This window comes from Pezoporus wallicus, unplaced genomic scaffold (genome assembly GCF_028554395.1).
Source record: "Pezoporus wallicus isolate ANWC-B61680 ecotype Strahan unplaced genomic scaffold, APGP_CSIRO_Pwel_v1 contig_7819, whole genome shotgun sequence".
Taxonomy (NCBI): Eukaryota; Metazoa; Chordata; class Aves; order Psittaciformes; family Psittacidae; genus Pezoporus; species Pezoporus wallicus.
Genome location: NW_026642241.1, coordinates 797,806 through 817,732, shown reverse-complemented (window position 1 = coordinate 817,732; position 19,927 = coordinate 797,806). Strand labels below are relative to the sequence as shown.

General features: G+C 63.6%; 5 protein-coding genes across 12 annotated transcripts in view; 4 read left to right on the top strand and 1 right to left on the bottom strand.

The window, feature by feature from the left end:
- The window catches only part of SIK3 (SIK family kinase 3), a 55,446-nt gene extending 48,995 nt beyond the window's left edge, over positions 1 to 6,451 (top strand). For 7 of the 8 annotated variants that reach the window (XM_057428277.1, XM_057428278.1, XM_057428270.1 and 4 more), the window contains 5 exons: positions 40 to 926; positions 4,259 to 4,422; positions 4,962 to 5,094; positions 5,274 to 5,453; positions 5,773 to 6,451. In XM_057428277.1, coding sequence (XP_057284260.1) covers positions 40 to 926; positions 4,259 to 4,422; positions 4,962 to 5,094; positions 5,274 to 5,431 — 1,342 coding nt within the window. In that variant the 3' untranslated portion in view covers positions 5,432 to 5,453; positions 5,773 to 6,451. Of the gene's footprint in view, positions 1 to 39; positions 927 to 4,258; positions 4,423 to 4,961; positions 5,095 to 5,273; positions 5,454 to 5,759 lie in introns of all 8 variants that reach the window. The other variant, XM_057428272.1, reaches the window with a different exon arrangement.
- Positions 6,452 to 8,074: 1,623 nt separating this feature from the next.
- On the top strand, positions 8,075 to 12,935 carry APOA1 (apolipoprotein A1). Its single transcript, XM_057428302.1, has 10 exons — positions 8,075 to 8,166; positions 8,336 to 8,391; positions 8,590 to 8,743; positions 8,824 to 9,420; positions 9,833 to 10,012; positions 10,106 to 10,203; positions 11,366 to 11,430; positions 11,539 to 11,605; positions 11,725 to 11,851; positions 11,942 to 12,935. The coding sequence occupies exons 2-10, from the start codon at positions 8,349 to 8,351 to the stop codon at positions 12,867 to 12,869; spliced, it is 2,259 nt and encodes a 752-aa protein (XP_057284285.1). The 5' UTR covers positions 8,075 to 8,166; positions 8,336 to 8,348; the 3' UTR covers positions 12,870 to 12,935.
- APOC3 (apolipoprotein C3) lies at positions 9,878 to 10,449 on the bottom strand. The gene is made up of 3 exons (XM_057428283.1): positions 10,290 to 10,449; positions 10,065 to 10,191; positions 9,878 to 9,992 (listed from the first exon to the last, which is right to left on the bottom strand). Exons 1-3 carry the CDS (start codon positions 10,345 to 10,347, stop codon positions 9,896 to 9,898), a joined length of 282 nt encoding a protein of 93 aa, XP_057284266.1. The 5' UTR covers positions 10,348 to 10,449; the 3' UTR covers positions 9,878 to 9,895.
- A 148-nt stretch (positions 12,936 to 13,083) lies between the features above and the next one.
- On the top strand, positions 13,084 to 15,395 carry APOA5 (apolipoprotein A5). Its single transcript, XM_057428301.1, has 5 exons — positions 13,084 to 13,119; positions 14,212 to 14,266; positions 14,367 to 14,478; positions 14,620 to 15,333; positions 15,377 to 15,395. Exons 1-5 carry the CDS (start codon positions 13,084 to 13,086, stop codon positions 15,393 to 15,395), a joined length of 936 nt encoding a protein of 311 aa, XP_057284284.1.
- On the top strand, positions 15,333 to 19,740 carry ZPR1 (ZPR1 zinc finger). Its single transcript, XM_057428282.1, is given in 16 exon segments — positions 15,333 to 15,578; positions 15,580 to 15,663; positions 15,665 to 15,796; positions 16,444 to 16,605; positions 16,850 to 16,940; positions 17,072 to 17,142; positions 17,298 to 17,384; positions 17,462 to 17,584; positions 17,684 to 17,737; positions 17,820 to 17,886; positions 18,125 to 18,195; positions 18,609 to 18,698; positions 18,788 to 18,898; positions 18,975 to 19,061; positions 19,216 to 19,281; positions 19,558 to 19,740. Coding segments are annotated over 16 exon segments (1,554 nt in total). The 5' UTR covers positions 15,333 to 15,467; the 3' UTR covers positions 19,705 to 19,740.
- Positions 19,741 to 19,927: the final 187 nt, after the last annotated feature.

Here is a 19,927-nt window from a genome sequence, read left to right as displayed (position 1 = left end):
TCACTGGTGAGACAGTGACTGTTGCTCTGTCCTCTGCAGCCTGAACGTGAGCAGGTATCCCCCCGCCAACTACGACCAGGTGCACTTACACCCCCACCTGTACCCCGAGCAGCCCCGCGTGTCCCCCGGCAGCTACAGCCCGGCCGCAGGAGTGGGGTTCCCCCCAGCTCAGCAAGCTCTCAAGGTCCCGCAGCTCGACCAGTACCCCAGCTTCCCGCAGAGCGCACATCAGCAGCAGCAGCAGCAGCAGCAGCACTACACCGCATCCGCACTACAGCAAGCACTGTTGTCCCCGACGCCTCCCGACTACAGCCGACACCAGCAGGTACCGCACATCCTCCAGGGACTGCTTTCCCCCCGGCACTCGCTCACGGGGCACACGGACATGCGGCTGCCCCAGTTAGAATTTGCACAGCTCATCAAGCGGCGGCAGCAGCAGCAGCAGCAGCAAGAATTCCAAGAGTTGTTCAGGCATATGAGTCAAGGGGATGCTGGGAACATGGGCGCCAGCGTGGGACAGAGCCTCTCGGAGCGCCAGTCGTTGTCTTTGCCTTATCAGAGTGCTGACACGTACCACCCACAGAGCAGCCCCCAGCATCTCTTAAAAATCAGGGCGCAAGAATGTATCCAGCAGGTACCTGCGTCAGTGCCGCCGCACGGATACGTGCACCAGCCAGCCCTGTTCCATTCGGAGAGCATGGAGGAGGACTGCGCGTGCGAGGGGGCCAGGGACAGCTTTCCTGACAGTAAGACTGCAAACACATTGACCAAAGGCTGCCACGAGAGCCCTCTGCTCGTGAGCTCAGGAGGGCACGGGGACCCAGACCCCTTGCTAGGAACTGCTAATCACGCGCAGGAGCTGGGGACGCACCAGTACAGGCATCAGCCCGCGGCTGCCTTCAGTAGGAGTAAGGTGCCCAGCAGAGGTAAGGCTCCCTGCTCCTGATGGAACACTGCCCTGCTGCCTGCGTGCTGCCGGCCTCCCTGCCGGAGGCTTCCGTGACATGCTCTGCATAGCACGGAGATACCTGGATTCCTTCCGGCTTTGTGGCCTTAAGTAAATGCAGGCATAGTCTCTAATAAACAGCGTTAAATAAGAAGGGAACCCGAGCAACAGCTTCTCTTTGAAGTGTGACCTACTTGTGCAGGCAGGTGAAGGCCAGGCCCCAGCAGTGCACTGCCGTCTTCTCGGGGATGCTGTGTGCTGTTGGTGCAGTTATTCCCATCGGTGATGTTCCCAATCCCCCATAAAATGGGCTGGAAACAGTTAAGACCAGCATAGCCCTGAGAGCGGTGGTAGGTGTCTTGTTGCTAGGGTTGCCTTGAGGCAGCTCCTCTGGCGCGTTGGGCAGCAGCAGCAAGGCTCCAGCCCTGCCTGAACTAGAAGGGGATGGTTCTGGGGAAAGTGAGTTTAAACTTGCCATTAGCATCTGAAGACCTTCTCTGCTACTTGGAAGCCTTTGCTCCTTGGTGGCTGCGTTGGCAGCAGCGCAGTGTAAGAGAAGCTCCTGCCTGAGCTGTAATTCCCAGCCTTCTCTGTATGAAAAGCACCATCCTGGCCCCTTGCTAGGAGAGCTTTGGTGAGGAAAGGGCTTTCCAGGCTAAGCTGGGAGGATCAGTATTCACAGCAAGACAGAGCTGTGCTGGTCTGAAGCCATCAGCTTGCCCTTGGCACAGCAGGCCCTACTGCAGAGGGGCAGTGTCCAGGGCACAAGAGGCTTGGCTTTGTCTGGGGACACAGCACGGGTTTGCTGGGAAAGTACTGGGTTGGAACAGAGTGGCATGGAGGGCGAAGCAAGTGTGCCAAGCCCTGGTCCCTCGGAGCACAGGCAGGGTAGGGAGGAGGCTCAGCTGTTCTGAAGTCACCTTCAGTCCTGGATAACCAATGTGTTTGCTCCTGCACCTCATTCTCCCTGTGGCGCTTGAAGCATGGAAGGGGAGAATCACCCCAGGTGGAGGTGGAAGGTCTGGAGGTGTGTTTTGTACCAAATCACTATGGTATTTAGAAGTTTCCTTCCCAGTGCCATAGACCGTTAGATGAACAACAGGATTTACTGAAGTCAGGAGCTGAAGTTCTGCCCCCATACTGGTGGTGCTCACACTGGGTTACACAAGGGAGAGGACTTTACCCTCCAAGACTTTGTAAATGAGTAAAAGCAAGTAAATGTTTACAAATAGTGTTGTGTAAGTGCATTGTCAGAGGGCTCATGGAGTAAACTCTGTGCTGAGATGCAGCCGCTCGCGCCGCTTTCCTCCTGCCTTCGGTAACCCACTTGGACTCAGGCCTGTGCTGCTCCACACAGCCTGGGTACCCTTATCTGCAGTTAAACCCTGCGCAGCCTCGGAGTCCGTGCTGGTGCTTCACTCACACACAGGGTACCCCCAGCATTCCCAAGTGTGCTGTGTGCAGGCACCAAGGGCTGGCTGGGGAGACCTGCCCTGGCCAGGCACGGCTCCTCTCCTGAAGGCTTCCATAGCCACGTTCCTTGGCTTTTCCCTATACAGTGTTAGGAGGCCACAGCTTCTGCTGAGCAAAGAGGGGGAAGTGTCTCTTCTGCCCCAGCTCACCGAGTGTTTTCCCTCGAGTGGGGTGTACCTTCACAGGGCCTGCTGATGGAGCGTGCTGTCCCTGAGCGGAGAGCCCTGGCTTGGCTGTTGAGCATCGCAGCCAGGGACTGCGAGCGTTCACCAGAGCCGTGTTTAGGATGTGACTGCACTGCCTGCGAGCAGCCTTGCTCCAGTTTTGCTCCATCCATCACAGGGCTGGGAATGCTGCCCATGGGAAACCTGCCTTGCTCGGCCCCGAAGGAGCGGAGCAGGCGGCCCGTGGTGCCAGCGTCACATGCTGCACTGACACAAAGGGGTGGAAGGGCTCCTGCTCTGGGGTTCGGGCGGCTGGAGCAGGGCTGGGGTGAGGAGAGGAGGGAGGATTCCAGCTGTCCCATCCCTCAGCCCTCCGCGGTGCCGTGCTGGCAGTGGGATGTGTGTGGTCGTGTCCTGGGTCCAGGCTAGTCCAGGCTGAGGGGTCTCATCCCCGTATAGCAGGGCTGGCTGTGGGAGCGGTCCTGCTCCAGGCTGTGTTTGGACCTGGAGGAGCCGGCCCAAGCAGCCGTTCCCACAGTTGGAGCGGTGTCCCGAGCAGCATGTGGGTGGCACGGCCGCGCCAGCAGCTCTGACCTCATGTTTTCCTTCTCCCTTTTCCGGGAAGGCTGACTGTTAACCGCACGTAACCCCACGGTTGTGCAAAGGAAGGGGGAGGCTGGCCACATCTGACTGCCCTCGCTCCATCCCGGCCCAGCCGGAGCTGTCTCCAGGGGAGGAAGGGCACTGGCACCGCTGTGCCAGCCCTGCTTGTGCTCCTGCAAGCGGGTCCTGTCCGGATCCCGCTCACGTTATGGACAGGTGTCCCTGGGAGCACCTTCCTGGCATCCCTCCATTGCAGACCCAGCAGCGTGGGGCCGTGTCCTGGGACAGTGCTGCCCGCTGTGCAGACAGGCAGCTCTGGCGGGGCTCACTCTGCTGTGTGTCACTTGCGGGCAGCTCCCCGGTGCTCGTGGCCACGTCGGCATGTTTGTGCTCCACAGGGCTGCTCAGAGCTGTTTACAAGCATCAGACCCAATGAGGGCTGCTCCCTACCTCAGGACTTTATTCAAAACATCGTGTACTCGATGATGGGAGGTTTTGCTTGATAGCAATGTAGCCTTTACCCTCGGTCATGAGAGCTTGCAGTGCAGATGGACTTTGCCAGGCAGATCACTCATGTACTCCTGCGGCCAGATTGTGGGAGGGCAGGGAGAAGTCATCTGATAAAAGGGAACATCCTGGCCAGCTCTTCCAGCAAGGCTGTGCTGCTGGAACACCCCGTGTGGAGGCTGGGGAGATGCTTCTCCCTCCTCATTGTGCAATGAAGGGGGCAAGGCCTGGAGGAGGTGGAGGGGAAGGCAGAAGGGCTGGGAAGCAGGCTGAAAGGGTCTGGCTCCTGTCCTCTGGTGCCTCTGCCCCTCTGACTTTAGGCTGCTTTTGTAGACCCGATGGGAGGCAGATAGCACTGGGGTCTTTGGGATCTCAGTGCCGGGAGGAGTAGCCTGTCCAAGTGCCACTGGCGGGGGCCTGGTGCTGCATCACTGCATGAGAGCAACGGGGGGCCCTTTCTGCCACTGACTCTTCATGGCGTTGCATCTCAGAGCTGTAGTTTGCAGTGAGAGCTGCAGGTTCCTCGTACTAACCTGGCCTTTCTCTGTCTTGCCTGACTTCGAAGAGTCCATCGTAGGGAACTGTATGGACAGGAGCTCCCCCGGCCAAGCCATGCAGGTGCCTGACCACAACGGGCTGGGCTACCCCGTGCGACCCGCCTCCAGCGAGCACCCGCGGCCCCGGACCCTGCAGAGACATCACACCATCCAGAACAGTGACGATGCCTACGTAGGTTTGAAGCAGCACGGAGCTTCCTTCCTGTGGGGGTTATGTACCGGGTGTCCTGAAGGACAGGCAGCGCCCGGCTCTGTGGGGTGCTGGGAATGGAAAAGCCCCATGAAACACTTGAGTTAGTGAACACACTTTAGCAGAGGTCCCTGTGGAATGCTCCTCCTCTGCTCAAGGGTTGCTCCAGGGTGGCTGCTGCAGTGTGGCAGCTCTTTTTCCCCCATGTGCTCTGGTGAGGCAGCCTGTGTTTTGGGCTGCTGGGAACTGTCCTGTCCAAAGCTGGATGTGTTCTCTGCCGCAGCTCCCTTCTGCTCTGCGTGAGAGGGGCTCTGGCCTAGTTGTTTCAGTGTGGGTCTGGAAGGGACTCGGCCTGTCCAGTCCATTCTTGTGTTGAGGGAACAGTGGCTGCACCTAAGCTATGCCTTATGGTGCATGCTTTTCACTTAGAATCCCTTGCCGAAGGCTTCCCAGAGAGCTGGGGCAGCAGAGGGATGCTTTGTCCTGATCCCCCTTTGACTCGTGTGCTGCTCTCTCTGCAGGTGCAGTTGGATAACTTGCCTGGAATGAGTTTAATGGCAGGGAAAGCACTAAGCTCTGCTCGGATGTCGGACGCTGTCCTCAGCCAGTCGTCGCTGATGGCCAGCCAGCAGCTGCGTGACAGGGACAGCGATGGTAAGGACCTGCCGAGCTGCAGGGATGTGATGGGGGGGGTCTGAGCCAGGAGCTGAGCGCACCAGCTCGCAATCTGGGGTGCAGAGCACCTCTCCTCCAAGTGAGCAGTGCCTGCAGGGAGCAGGGGGAGGGTTTGGGCACCTCCTGCGCAGACTCCAACGCTGTTCTTTGCCCTGCAGAATGTGGGGAGAGTTTGGAAGGTCAAGAGCATCCCAACCTAGGTGATGGCAACCAGCATCTAAACACCTCCTGTTACCCATCGACATGTATTACAGACGTCCTACTGAGCTACAAGCACCCGGAGGTGCCCTTTGGGATGGAGCAGGCAGGGGTGTAACCAGGAGGGAGTGAGTATTCAAGTGTCCTCCTCTGCCCAATGTAGGGTCAGAGCCCTATTGTTCCCACTACCATGTGTCCCATTCCCTGTTGCCTTGCTCCAGGGCTGGTGTGAGGCTGGGAAGAGACCGGCAGCTCCAGGTTCCCATGGCTGTGGTCCCCTGCTCATCAGCAGGCTCCTATGAGGCCTTGGCTGCTCTGTCAGAGCCCTGTGCCTCCCTCCCAGGGTGTAGCTTGTGGTTTGGGACTGGGAATGGGGTTGGGGCTGTGGAAGCAACGCTGCCGTCCTCTGGTGTCTCCTATACACCTCTGCTTCTCCTCTCTTGCAGGTTTTCTGTACAGCTTTGAAACGAAAAGGTCCATTTTAAACCAACAGTATCTAGCAGCATTGCGCCAAATTGCCGTAGTATTTCTGACTAACTGGAATACCATGGCCCCTCTCCTCATACTCCGCGCCGCCAGCCTGCCCGCCCTTTGGTTTCTTTACTTCCTTTGCCATGTTTGCCTGGAACTCCCACCGAAACAGCCAGAGCTCCCCATGGAGCCCGAGCACTGGGGCTGCTCGGGAGGGGTTTCGCTGCCCGGGGAGCAGGCGGGTGCGGAGCCGGTCGGATCCCGGATCCCTCATCCCGTGCCATCCTCCTGCTCTTCATCCCTGTGCTCTGGTGAGGACGAGGACGGCGCTGGCCCCGCAGCAGATCCCACGGCTCCGGCCGGGAGCACCCACCCCTGGTGCAATACGCTTCTTGTCTCATCTCGGTCTGCTTTGGTTCCTCCTCTCCGTCCGACCGTCCGTCCGTCTGTCTGTCCGTGTGCTGAAGGATCAGCTCCTCCTGGCCCCGGCCCCGGCCTTTTCTTTTCCAACCTGCATCCCACTTGGGGTTTTTCTTTCTCCTGGCTTTTCCATAGGGAAGACGGATTTTCCTTCGTCTCCTCGGCTCCTCCTCCCGGCCACGTAGGAATTGTTTTTTTGGTAAATGTTGTTTTATTATTATTGTTATTAATAAAAAGGCAAAAGGAATTTCCGTTTGAGAGGAATTTTTAACCTAGATTCTGTTCTGTATCGATTGTGACTTGCACCTTTTGTTCAAAGTATTTTATTTCCCCCGATGACATTGTACTTGTGACTGGTTTTCCCTCGCTCGTGCCAGTGGCCACAGTGGTATTTCCTTGCTGCAGTTCAGGCGCGCGTCGGTCTCCCCTTGTCCCGCTTCCCCCGTTCCCGTGCGGGCTGGGCGGCCGTTCCCTCGGGAATCCGCGGCTCCGCTTCTCCTTAATGACACTTTTCTGGAATCTTTTATAAGAGCAAAATCACCCCCACCCCCCCCACACACCTCTGCACAGAAGGAAGCGCGGGACCAGCCCGGCACAGCGGCATCGCTGCCCTCCCATCCTCACCGTGCCTCGGCCCGGCCTCCCCCCGGCCAGGAGCGATCCCGGGGACAGGGGAAGCGCCGAACGCCTTCTGCTCCTACCTTTGGTTTGGTTTCCTCTGTTTACATGGTGCTGGGGGCAGGGGGAGAGCCCCTCGGCTGCCCCGCACCGGCCGGGCCCCCCTCCACTTGCCATCCCGCAGCATCACCCATCCTACCATGGCTTTGTATTGTAGCACCCACCCCGCGCAGTATGTGTTGAATGTATATTAATGCCCTTTGCTCTCCTTCCTGGGTTTTGGAAATGTCAGAAGTATTTTTTTGCCTTCCTCCCTCCCTCGTTTCTGTTGGGCTAAACCAAACCCAAGTTTCAGTAACTCTTCGGTCCATTTCTTCTGTGGGTCACTTGCAACTCGTCACTTAGTTGGACAGTGGGATCATGACAAATAAAACCATGATGATGATCTGCCCTCGTCTCCTCTCTGGTTGCTCAATGCGGCCGCGTGGGTGAAAGCTCAAGGTGCAGCAATCCTCCTTGCCGCAGGCACTGTGTGCAGGGCCCTCGCCCCCCCTGCACAGCCCTTTCTACCTGCTGCAAGCCGGGATCGCCGTGTTCCTCCCCTTCCTGCCCTGCTCTATCCCTCGGGATGCAGCATGGAACCCGCGCTGTCTGCATCCTTCCCTGCGCAGGGAATGCGGTGTTGCAGATCAAACCCGTGGCGCTGAGCACATTCCGGAGCGGGGCAGCTCTGGGGTGGGCACATGAGGATGGAGGTGAGGGAAGAACGGAGCTGTGGCGGCGGAGGGAAGGAGGGTGCAGTGCCCAGTGAGCCAGCCCAGGCTCGGGGCTGTGCCAGAGCTTCCCCTGGCATTACCCAACCTGTTCTGCTGCTGCGCCCCTGGTGCCCTCTCACCCGGGCCCAGTTCATGTGGATGCCTTTGGGCCAGCTCCCAGCACCTCAGCCCTGGGGACCCATCGGGACGGGGGCGCCTGGGTCCCCCCGCAGAGGATGAGGGTCTGGGTCCGAGCGGCCAAACGGCCGCGGGCGCAGACCTTGTCCCCGGGCCCGGGGCCAATCCCCGCGGGCTGCCGGGAGGCCCCGGCCGCAGCCAGGCAGGAATCTGGGTCAGCGGGAGCGTAAACAGCTCCTTGGCCGGGCCGGGGAGCTCCTGTTTGCTCGCGGCGCTGCCAAGCGCGCTCCTCGGCGCGATCCTTGAACTCTCCGCGCCACATGGGCCGCGCGGGGAGCGGTTTCTTGGGCTGCTCCGCCGCTTATCTCCCCCGGGAACGGCCCCTCCGGCATAAATAGCGGCCGTGGGGCAGCGCGGCTCAGACGGGACGAGCAGCAGCGGGACGGAGCCGGTGAGAGCCTGGGCTGCTCCAGCGGCTCCGGTTGCTCCCGGATGCGGTGGCGCAGCGGGGATGCAGCGGCGGTGCCCGGCGCAGCCCCCGCGGGAATGCCGCGGTGCCGGGATGGGGGCTCGGTTCCGCCGGGCGGTCCCTGAGCCCGACTCTGTTGCTCTGCCCCCAGGTTCAGCGCCAAGATGAGAGCCGTGGTGGTGGCCCTCGCCCTGCTCTGCCTGACGGGTAGGTCCTCACCGGGCTGCTGCTGGGGGGGGGGGGAGCAGCTCCAATCCCTGCGGGACACAGTGGGATGGGGCCGCGGAGCCTGATGCTGGAAGCAATTGGCCGCAGCCGAGTGGCTCCCGGTTCCCACCGAGCCGGGCAGGGCTGGAGCCGTCCCTGCACGCACTGGGTCCTGCTCACACCGTGCTCCCCCCGCAGGCACCCAGGCCCGCTCCTTCTGGCAGCATGACGAGCCCCAGGCGCCCCTGGACCGCCTCAAGGACATGGTGGAGGTGTACCTGGAGACCGTGAAGGCCAGCGGCAAGGATGCCATCTCCCAGTTCGAGTCCTCGGCCGTGGGCAAGCAGCTGGAGTAAGTGGGGTCCGGACCGGCGGGGGTGATGCGGGGTCCCCGGGTGCCGTGCGTGACCTCCCCCCGCTCCCTCCCCATAGCCTGAAGCTGGCCGATAACCTGGACACGCTGGGCGCAGCCGCCGCCAAGCTGCGGGAGGACATGGCCCCCTACTACAAGGAGGTGCGCGAGATGTGGCTGAAGGACACGGAGGCTCTGCGCCAGGAGCTGACCAAGGACCTGGAGGAGGTGAAGGAGAAGATCCGTCCCTTCCTGGACCAGTTCTCTGCCAAGTGGACGGAGGAGCTGGAGCAGTACCGGCAGCGCCTGGCGCCCGTGGCGCAGGAGCTGAAGGAGCTCACCAAGCAGAAGGTGGAGCTGATGCAGGAGAAGCTGACCCCGGTGGCCGAGGAGGCGCGGGACCGCCTGCGCGGGCACGTGGAGGAGCTGCGCAAGAACCTGGCTCCCTACAGCGACGAGCTGCGGCAGAAGCTGAGCCAGAAGCTGGAGGAGATCCGGGAGAAGGGCATCCCCCAGGCCGCCGAGTACCAGGCCAAGGTGGTGGAGCAGCTGGGCAACCTGCGCGAGAAGGTGACGCCGCTGCTGCAGGACTTCAAGGAGCGCCTCACCCCCTACGCCGAGAACCTCAAGGCTCGCTTCATCACCCTCCTGGATGACCTCCAGAAGAGCGTGGCCTGAGCCGCTGGCCAGGACTGACCCTGCCCGCTCCCTGCCCTGCCCGGTGCGGGAGCCCTGGGACCCCTCTTTGCCCTCCCGCTGCCTCCCCCCTCCCCGAACCGGTGTCGGTCTCAGCTTTGCTTCCTTTTGTCGAATAAACGTGACTTAAGTTATTGGAGCTCGCTCAGTCTTTGCAGTGGATGCTGGAGGGGGGCTCGGGCGGGGAGGGAGTGGGGAGCACTGGGAGCAGCACTGTGGGCGCCCCGGCTTCCCCCTACCACTGAGGTGCCCCACTCAGAGCCAGGAGCTGGGTCACACCCCCCCGTGCCTGGGTACTTGTCCGCAGCAGGGGGGAGCAGCGCATCCATCCCGCCCCTCCTCACCCCCAACGACACCACCACAGCCGCTTGTTTCAGCCCTCTTTATTGCCAGCACCGTGACAGCGGGAGGGGATCTGGGGGTTCCCATCCCGTGTGTCCCGTCCCCCCCGCGGCGCTACGCGGCCGATGTCCCCTTCCAGAGCTGCACCAGCTGCTCCTTGAACCGCGCCAGCCGCTGCTTCGCCAGCTCCGCGTTGTCCGAGAGCCACCGCCTGCAGGGACAAGGGACGGGGTCAGCACCGGCTCCCGATGGTCCCCATGGCACCGGGGCGGCACGGGGGTACCTGGCCTGCTGAGCCACCTCCAACTCCTGCACCCTGCTCAGGGCGCTCTTGGCCATGGCCGATGCTTTCTGCGCGTACTCCTGCACCTTCCGCACCAGCGCCTCGGGCTCCCCGGGCTCATCGGCCCCTGCAAGCGCAAGTATGATGGGATGTGGCCATAGGCTGTCTATAGGCACTATATATATGGGCATCTATAGACCCTGAGCCCGGCCCCAGCCCCCTTACTTGCTTGTGCTGCCAGGACAGCCGTGCAGGCGAGCAGGAGCAGCAGGGACACCCTCATGGCTGTGGAGAGAGCAGAGCACACGGTGTGGGGCGGCCCCACGGGGGTCCCAACCCCGTCCCCTTCCCACCGGGACCCTCACCCGGGCTTCCCCACTCACCTGAGCCGGTCTCTGGGACTGGGGCAGCCCCGGTCCCACTTTATACCCTCCCACCGCCGGCTCCGGGGCTTGTGCAAAGGTCAGGGGCTGGCCGGGAAGGGGCCGCGGTGCAGGGACCGAGCGGTGCCAGGTCCGTAACGGAGGGGCTGCCTCCGGCCGGGAGCTGGGAAATTCCCTAGGGAACAAGGCACGGGGCTCTGCGTGTGTCTGCACATCGGGTGCATGTGTGTGCTCAGGCCTGGGGCTGTGGGCACAGCACGAGGGTGACATCCAGTGGCCCCGGCCCCGTGGGGCTGCTCCAGCCCTGGGGCACCGCGGGGGCTCTTTGGACCTTGGCACCACCGCTCCGGGCTGGTCCCTGCCCCTGCCAGCCCTGCCCTTCGCCCCAGCCCTGACACATCAGCACTGGCTGCAGCACGGAGCGGGGACACCACAGAGCCCGATGCTCACGGCCAGGGACGCGGGTCCCAGGCTGGTCAAGGGCACACCCGCATCCGCAGCATCCCGCAGCAGCTGGGTCCTGTCATTCCTTATGGAATTCCTCCAGGAGCCTGGGCTCAGAGGGAGGGATGCTATCTGTTCATGTGCCTCCATGCATCCACCACAGCATCCCCTCAGCCCATGCCCTTTCCCATTGAGCATCCTGGGTACCACAAAGCCGGCACCAGCAGGTCCATCACTGCATCCTATGGAGCTGGGGGCTGCTCTTGGGTCCCTGACCTGGGGTGCCCATGTGCATGTACCCCCATCCCTCGCTCCCCGCTGGGAGCTGTCAGAGCTGTGGCTGATGTCAGGGCTGTGGCTGATGTCAGGGCTGTGCACACGTCAGGCGCCTCCACGTTGCGACCTTGCTAAAGTCCAAGCCTGAGGCTGTGTCCCAGCCCTGCGTGGAAGCCACCGAGGGCGCTCAGGCTGCATAAATAGGGCCGGTGCTCCCCGGCACAGCAGCACAGCACCGCAGGACCGCAGTGGTGGCAGAGCAGGTGAGTGGCTGGGGACAGTGGTGCCTGCATTGCCTGCAGTGGGGCAGGCAGCAGAGGCTGGGGCTGCCGCCATGGGGCTCCCTTCATCCCCGCTCTGTGTCCCCGCAGGCATCCCCAGCACTCAGGATGTCTCCCAAGGCGGCCGCCCTCGTCCTGGTGCTCCTGGTGGTGTCAGGTGAGGCAGCGTGCGGGTTTGGGGCGCCGGGACGCTGTCCCGCCCTGGGGCACGGATAGGGATGCGCTGTGCCACGGGAATGGGATTGTGTCAGCGCTGATCCCAGCCTCTGGATGCAGGAGCCCGGGCTGATGTCAACCCGGACGAGGTGGCCAGCGTGCTCTGGAAGTACTTCACGGAGCTGGGCAGCAACGCCAAGGACACGGTGGAGCAGCTGCAGCAAGCCGAGATCACCAAGCAGCTCAAGTGAGCAGGGCTGCGGTGCCGGGGGGATGCCGGGGGGGCCGGGCAGGGGTCTATGGGCACAGGGGGGCTCTGACACCCGCTTGTCCCCAGCACCCTGCTGGGGAGCAACCTGCAGAGCGTGAACTCGTACGCCGAGGACCTGCAGCGGCGCCTGGTGCCGTTCGCCACGGAGCTGCAGGCGCGGCTGGCGCAGGACTCGCAGCGCCTCAAGGAGCAGATCCGCCGGGAGCTGGCCGAGCTGCAGGCCAAGCTGGCGCCCTACGCCGACGAGGTGCACCAGCAGATCGGCACCAACATCCGCCAGCTCCAGGCCAGGATGAGCCCCTACGCCGAGGAGCTGCGCTCGCAGGTGGACCGCGGCGCCGGGGACCTACGGCGGGCGCTGGAGCCCTTGGCGGCCGAGCTGCGGGCCCGGCTGCAGGGCAGCACTGAGGACATGCAGGCCTCGCTCAGCCCCTACGCGGAGCGGCTGCAGCAGCAGATCGACGGCGGCGTGGAGAGCCTCAAGGAGCGCCTGGCGCCCTTGGCCGAGGAGCTGAAGGCGCAGGCGGGCAGGAGCGTGGCGGAGCTGCGGCGGGGGCTCAGCCCCTACGCGCAGGAGGTGCAGGATGGGCTCAACCGGCAGCTCGAGGCGCTGACGGCGCAGATGGAGCGCGCGGCCGAGGAGCTGCGTGCGCGCCTGGAGGCCAGCTCGGAGGAGCTGCGGGCTCAGCTCTCGCCGCTGGCGCGGGAGCTGCAGCGGGCGGCCGGCGGCGATGCCCAGGGCCTGCGGGAGCGCCTGGCACCGCTGGCGCAGGAGCTGGATGAGCGCGTGGGGCAGACGCTGGAGGCGTTCCGGCAGCGGGCAGCCCCCTTCGGGGAGGCGCTGGGGCAGGAGCTGGTGCAGCGCGTGGAGGCCATGCGGGGCAAGCTGGAGTCGGGCGCTGCCGGCGTCGAGGACCACATGGAGCTGCTGGAGAAGGAGGTGCGGGACAAGGTGGCCGCCTTCCTCAGCACCGCGCAGCCCGCTGCGGACTGAGCCCCCGATGGCGCCCGGTGCGGGGCCGGCTCCTCGCGGCACGAATAAACCCGTGTGTGTGATGCACAGCCCGCTCCGTGTCGTGTCCTGACCCAGGATGGGCAACCCAGGGCAGCTGATCCAGGCGACAGCATCACCCCCAGGCTGGGGCCCAGGGCAGCGGGAAGGGGACAGAATGGGTCCAGGCGGGTGGGGATCTCATCACAGCGTGGGGATGGGGGTAGATGCAGGCACCATCAACCAGAAAGGGGTCAGGGACCGGGACCTCACCACTCGGGGGTGCCCCAGCACAACCGGCAGCATCCCGCATACAGTCAAGCACCCCGCTCAGTGGGGCCTGCTGCTGCTGCGGGGTCCTGGGCCATGCAGGCTGCACTGGGTGGTTGATGGACACAGCATCCCCACCACAGCCTGCAGGGACTGTGGCCCTATGCAGATGGGTAGGGAGCAGCAGAGCCCTGGGTTGGGAATGCTCCCAGGGCTGCCGGGGTGACCCCGTGTGTCCACACAGGGAAGGATCAGGGTGGACTTTGGTGCCAAGGAGCATCGGTGACTGCTCGGAGCTTCACCCCAGCACCGTGCTGGACTTTGCCCCGTGCCCCAGCCCTGCACCCTGACCCATGGGGAAAACCTGCCCCTGGTTGCTGGGCTGCTTGGCTGCAAACACTGCAGCACCCTCCTGCTTTAAGAGCCTGGTGTCAGCACCCAGCTCCCCGCACGGGGCCGTGACCCGGGCTGAAAACGTGGCTGCTTTCTCCTGGGGGAAAGGCGACGAGAAGGGAACCACATCAAAACGGGGCGGGTTTGGTATCCCAGCGGGAAGCAGGGATGCTCGATGGCAAACAGGGAGCCCCACGGTGGGCGCCGTGCTCGTTTCACCCTTCCCTGTCACAGATCCTCCTGCCCCATCTCAGCGCCGCGGGCTCCATTAGACCTGCAGCCATAGGTGTCCCCTATGGTGCTGCAGCTCTGCCCCAGGCTGCAAAGGGCAGGGGCAGGATGAGGCCGGAGCACGGCGCTCAGGTGACCCCCACGTGAGCCCGCAGCCTCCACGTTGTGTTTACCCGAGTGAGGTCCAAAAGACCTTCCCCTGCACGTGTATAAAGGGAGCCGCGGGCCGGCGGCGCCGCAGGGACACGGGAGGCACCGGGAGCCGGGTGAGGGGCACCTCCTGCCCGTGTCACTTGTGTGGGTGCCATCCTGTGCTGGCGGCGCTATGGGGGACCCCGGGGGAGAGGTCCTTGTGGGGCACAGTGAATGGGGCACGAAGCACAGGGAGCACTGACCCACGAGTGCTCGGGGAGCCCTGCGCTCATGTGCTCCTCTCTCCTTCCTCCCGCAGCACACCATGCCTCCGGAGGCTGCGCTGCTCCTCACCCTCCTGGCCACCATCCCAGGTAGGTGCAGAGCGGAGGAGCTCGCTCGGGGATGACCGGGGGCAATGGGACGGGGCAGAGGCTGGGTGCTGCCACGCTAACACTGCCCCCCTGCCCGCAGTGGCACCGGCCGAGCCAGCAAGGAGCAGCTTTTGGGAGTACCTGAGCCAGCTGACGAGTGACAAGGACAGCCCCGAGCACGGCCAGGGCAGCAAGCTGGGCAGGGGCATGGCGTGAGTACAGCGGGTAACCCCTGCAAGCCCCCAGCACGCTGGGGACACAAGCGCTCATGGAGGCTGCCAGCAGCTTTATTGTGTGTGCGCGTGTGTGTTAGGGCACAGCGAGGGGTGCTCACAGCGGCTGCTCTCATGCAGGAGCCCGAAGGGAAGCGCCCAGGACGGGGTGAGCTACATGGGGAACTTCCTGGAGAAGCTGGCGCCGCTCAACCGAGGGCTGCAGCCGCGGCTGTCGCAGGACTCGGAGAGCCTGAGGAAGCTCATCCGGAAGGAGCTGGAGAGCCTGCGGGTGAAGCTGTCGCCGTACGTGGACGAGGTGCACCACAAGGTGGGCAGGCACCTGGAAGAGCTCCGCTACCGGCTGCAGCCCTTCACGGAGGAGCTGCTGGACCAAGTGTCCCTGAAGGCCCGGGAGCTGCGGCGCCACCTGATGCCGAGCCGGGAGGTGACGGCTCAGCTCCTGGGGGGAGCGGACGAGGTGCAGCGCTTCCTGGCGCACTACGGCGACAAGATCGCGCTCCACACGGAGCAGGTGAAGGGCATCTTCCACCCGTACGCGGACAGGCTGGTGACCGAGATCCATCGCAACGTGGAGGAGCTGCACCGCAACGTGGTCCCGCACAGCCAGGCCAGCCCGGAGCAGCTCAACCAGTACATCCAGGAGCTGTCCTCCAAGCTGACCCAGAGCGCCAGGGACCTGCACCACAAGATCCAGAGGAACCTGGAGCAGCTCAAGGCCAAGCTGAGCCTTTACCCCGGCAGCCTGCGGGAGCGGCCGCCCAGCCCCGAGCGCTACAGCGAGGCGCTGGCGCGGGAGGTGCAGCGCCGGGTGGACGAGTTCCGGCGGGACACGTACATCCAGATCCAGGACTTCACCCGCGCCCTGGACCAGGAGACGGAGGAGATGCGGCTGAAGCTGTCAACGCGGGTCCCGGGGGACCTGGAGGGGGACCCGCCGCCCGTGGAGGACCTGCACGCCCGCCTCGATGCGCTATGGAGGGACTTGTCCCGCAGCCTGGGGGAGCGGGGAGGCGGCGGCGAGGGCGGGGTCGGGACCGAGACCAGGAGCGGGGTCGGGATCGGGGCGGGCAACGGGACCGCGGCACCATGAGCACCAATAAAGGCGCCGCCATGTTGGACCGTGCCGCTTCCTCACGTGACCGCGCGCCGCCCCACGTGACGGCGGGGCAGCATGTCGGCTCTGGGCGCGGTGGAGGCGGCGGGCGCGGGGCCCCTGTTCCGGCCGCTGAGCGCCGAGGACGGGGAGCAGCGGCCGGCGGAGATCGAGTCCCTGTGCATGAACTGCTTCTGCAGCGTGAGCGGGGCTGCACCGGGCACTGCGGCCTGAGCGGGGCCGCACAGCGGGGCACGGGAGCGGGGGCGGGAGAGGGAGCGGGAGGCAGGAAGGGGGGTGCGGGAGGGAGTGCAGGGGGAGTGCGGGAAGGGGGGTGCGGGAGAGGGGTGCAGGGGGGGTGCAGGAAGGGGAGTGCAGGAAGGGGGGTGCAGGGGGTTCAGGAGGGGGGTGCAGGAAGGGGGGTGCGGGAGGGGAGTGCCGGAAGGGGGGTGCAGGGGTGCAGGGGGGAGTGCGAAAGAGGGGTGCAGGAAGGGGGGTGCGGAAGTGGGGTTCAGGAGGGGGGTGCAGGAAGGGGGGTGCAGGAAGGGGGGTGCAGGAGAGGGGTGCAGGGGGGAGTGCGAAAGAGGGGTGCAGGAAGGGGGGTGCGGAAGTGGGGTTCAGGAGGGGGGTGCAGGAAGGGGGGTGCAGGAGAGGGGTGCAGGGGGGAGTGCGAAAGGGGGGTGCGAGAGAGGGGTGCAGGAAGGGGGGTGTGGGAGGATGGTGCAGGAAGCGGGGTGCAGGGGGGGGCTGCAGGAGGCAGAGCGGGGCTCAGGGCCCCCCCCCGTAGGGGTTGGGTGTTGGGTGGTGTCGGCAGGAGCCGGGTTCCCAGCAGCCCCGTCGTGCCGCAGGGGGTGACGCGGCTCCTGCTCACCAGGATCCCGTTCTTCAAAGAGGTCATCGTCAGCTCCTTCACCTGCGGGAGCTGCTCCTGGTCCAACACCGAGATCCAGTCCGCGGGGCGCATCCAGGAGCAGGGCGTGCGCTACGTCCTCGCCGTCGCCTCCCGGCAGGTCAGCGCCGCGCACCCCCCGCACCTCAATAAAGCGTTCCCCTTCTGCACCCTTGGAGCATTAACGTCCTTTGTGGGGCAGTGAGAGTTTGCATCCCCCAACGCGCACGTTCCCGGTGTGTTCCTGGGTGAATCGAGGCTGCTGAAGCCTGGGGCTAACATAGGTGCTGTGTAGCCCAGTGTGGTCCGGCAGTCCTGGTCCTGTCAGGATCCTAACGCTGCTCCTCAACTGTTGTCGTGTGCAGGACATGAACAGGGAGGTGGTGAAGACTGACTGTGCCACGGCTCGGATTCCAGAGCTGGACTTTGAGATCCCTGCTTTCTCCCAGAAGGGAGGTGGGTAGGGGGGCTGTGTGGGGAAGGGCCTGCCCTGGGTCCATTGGGTCACATAGGCTTAGTGGGGCCTACGTGTGGCACTCTGTGGTGTGTTTAACAGTGCCTCGCTTGTGTTCTCTTTCCTTCTCAAGTCCTTACCACCATTGAAGGGCTCATTGACAGAGCTGTGGCCGGCCTGGAGCAGGACCAGCCTGTCCGCAGGGTACGTGGTGGAAGGGGAGGCTCCTCGGCTGTGCTCGTGCTCACCTTCTGCATTGCACGCTGCTGGTAGAGGAGTGTTCTGGGTGCTCTGCTTTGTGCTGGTGTCTGCAGCTCTGCCTGCCCCAGCACTGGTCTCAGACCTCTCCTCCTTTGCAGGCAACGGACCAAGAGGTGGCCAGTAAAATAGATGAGTTCATTGGGAAGCTAAAGCAGCTGAAAGAAGTGCATTCCCCCTTCACCTTTGTGAGTACCTGGGGGTGCAGCCCCTTTCCCCCCAGGGGAAGCACGGGATGGGTTCCTAAAGCTTTGTTGTCCCATAGATCATCGATGACCCTTCAGGGAACAGCTTTGTGGAGAACCCTCGTGCGCCACAGAAGGACGATGCTCTGGTAGTCACTCACTACAGGAGGAGTCCCCAGCAGGCTGCCATGCTGGGGCTGGAGGTAACGGGAGCTGCTTAAGCTGTGCCATCACCCCCATTGTCTCTGGGAGGCCCTGAGTTAAGGAACAGGAGTTAACACTGCTCCTGTCCCCTGCTGCAGGGAGAGGAGTTGGATGAGAAGCCAGATGATGCTGCAGAGGATCTGAGGAATGAGGTGGGTGACTGCAGTGGTGCCCATGCCAGTGGGGCTGGTGGCTTTGGGCTGGATGGGCCTTTCTGATGCTCCTGCTCCCCAGGTCCTGCAGTTCAACACCAACTGCCCAGAGTGCAACGCTCCAGCCAACACGAATATGAAGTTAGTGCGTATCCTTGGAGTGGGGGCACGGATCATTGCCTGCTGTGGGGCTCTGCATGGAGGCAGCACAGGGGAGAGTCCCATGTGTGCTCTCCCTGCTGCATAAGGAGCCTGTCAGGGTGCAAGTGTGTCTCGGTGCTGCTTAGCACTTGCCGGTGAGCTCCTGCCATGCCTCGGGAAGGACTGAGGCTGTTGGGATCTCTGAGACTTCCCTTTCCTTGGGTTTTCCTTGACTGTCTGCTCCAGAGATCCCGCACTTCAAGGAGGTGATCATCATGGCCACAAACTGTGACTCCTGTGGGCACAGGACGAATGAGGTGAGCGTGCAAACCCCTGCCCTGTGTGCTGGGGAGCAGTGGGCTTCTCACCTTCCATGGGTAGGTGTTTCCAGGGTCCCTGCCCTCCAGGCTGCATTCATGGATGAATCCCCAGCATTGTGCTGGGGGTGGCAGAGCTATTTCTGGGCAGAGGTAGAGCACACACGAGCTGTGTGCAGGATGCATATGCAGTGTGGTCAGGCTGGGTCTGAGTTGCCTTCCTGAGCAGGCCAAGGGGAGAGCTGGGTCCTGGAGAGCTCTGTTTGGCTGTGTCCATGCCTGCTCCAGCCCCCTGGGTTAAGGCACTGTCCCTGGGCTTGGAGCGGCCTCTGGGCTTCTGGGTAAACCTTCTTAAAGCATTGGGGTGTGATTTAAGTATAGGGCTCTGTGAAGCTGACTGTGGGTGCTCGTAGGTGAAGTCTGGAGGTGCCATCGAGCCGCAGGGCACCAGGATTACCCTGCGGATCACAGACCCCTCTGACATGACAAGGGACATCCTCAAGGTGCGGTGCCTCTGGATACCTGCCCTCCCCTGGAGCTGGTGCGTGGGGCTCAGTGGCCCCACAGGGCTCACTGGGTTCTTCCTCTGCAGTCGGAGACGTGCAGCGTGGAGATCCCCGAGCTGGAGTTCGAGCTGGGCATGGGAGCGCTGGGGGGAAAGTTCACCACGCTGGAGGGGCTGCTGAAGGACATCCGGGACCTGGTGAGTGGTGCTGGGGGGCTCAGCCCCTCCGGGGGGCTGGGGTCTCACACTGCCCTGAGTGTTCCTGCTCTTCCAGGTGGAGAGGAACCCCTTCACCCTGGGGGACAGCTCTACGCCCAGCAGGACCGGGAAGCTGCAGGAGTTCATTGGGAAGCTGCAGGAGGTGAGCGCGCTCCTGAATTTCCATGCTTTACCCAACCACTGCTGTCGTTTAACTGAGGGCAGTGCCAGGAATGGCTGGAGTGTGCTGGGAATGCCCTGGTGCCAGGAGTGAAGGGTTAAGAGCACTAATGCCTGGATATGCTGTCTTTCCGCAGATCATAGAGGGAAAGGTGAAGGCTCACCTCATCCTGGATGACCCTGCAGGCAACAGCTACCTTCAGGTACAGTGGGAGATGGGCTCCTTGACGTGTTGCAAGCAGTTTGGGTGGAATTGCTTTATTTCCCTTTGGGGGTCTGGCGGTGAGCAGGGAAAGGGAACTGCCGGTGCCTTTGAGGGAAGGTGATGGGAATGGTGTCTGTTCCCTGGGATCAGGGGCTGGCAACGTGGTCTGCTTCACACCATGAACCCCTTGAGGGGGGGTGGCTCTCGTCTGAAGCCCCTGTGTGGGTGCTGCTGAGGGGTCAGAGCGTGTAAGGAGCCCCCGCCTCCCCCCTAGAACGTGTACGCGCCGGAGGAGGACCCGGAGCTCCGGGTGGAGCGCTACGAGCGGAGCTTTGAGCAGAACGAAGACCTGGGCCTCAACGACATGAAGACAGAGGGCTACGAGTCGGAGGGAGCCTCGCGCCGGCAGCCGGACCCCTGAACCTCGATGGAACGGGACGTGCCGGGGCCGGGGCCCCGCTCCCTGCCCGGGACCCCCCTATCCCAGCCGGGGGTCGCTGCTGGACGTGGACTCGTGGACCCGGTGGGCTCCTGGGGACCCCAAATAAAGCCGCGTGTTGAAGGAGGCGCCGTGTCCGTCCGTGATGGCCCCGCCCACCGCCCCTAAGCCCCGCCCACCACCCCAAACCACGCCCGTCTCCCAT

Coding starts and splice junctions, on each gene's coding strand:
- APOA1 (XM_057428302.1), top strand. CDS start 8,349: ATGAGAGCCGTGGTGGTGGCCCTCGCCCTGCTCTGCCTGACGG. Junction 9,421..9,832: donor CTCCAGAAGAGCGTGGCCTG/AGCCGCTGGCCA, acceptor CTTTATTGCCAG/CACCGTGACAGCGGGAGGGG. Junction 11,852..11,941: donor GAGATCACCAAGCAGCTCAA/GTGAGCAGGGCT, acceptor GCTTGTCCCCAG/CACCCTGCTGGGGAGCAACC.
- APOC3 (XM_057428283.1), bottom strand. CDS start 10,347: ATGAGGGTGTCCCTGCTGCTCCTGCTCGCCTGCACGGCTGTCCTGGCA. Junction 10,192..10,289: donor TGTCCTGGCAGCACAAGCAA/GTAAGGGGGCTG, acceptor TTGCGCTTGCAG/GGGCCGATGAGCCCGGGGAG. Junction 9,993..10,064: donor GAGGTGGCTCAGCAGGCCAG/GTACCCCCGTGC, acceptor TTGTCCCTGCAG/GCGGTGGCTCTCGGACAACG.
- APOA5 (XM_057428301.1), top strand. CDS start 13,084: ATGGGGGTAGATGCAGGCACCATCAACCAGAAAGGG. Junction 14,267..14,366: donor CCTCCTGGCCACCATCCCAG/GTAGGTGCAGAG, acceptor CCCTGCCCGCAG/TGGCACCGGCCGAGCCAGCA. Junction 14,479..14,619: donor AAGCTGGGCAGGGGCATGGC/GTGAGTACAGCG, acceptor GCTCTCATGCAG/GAGCCCGAAGGGAAGCGCCC.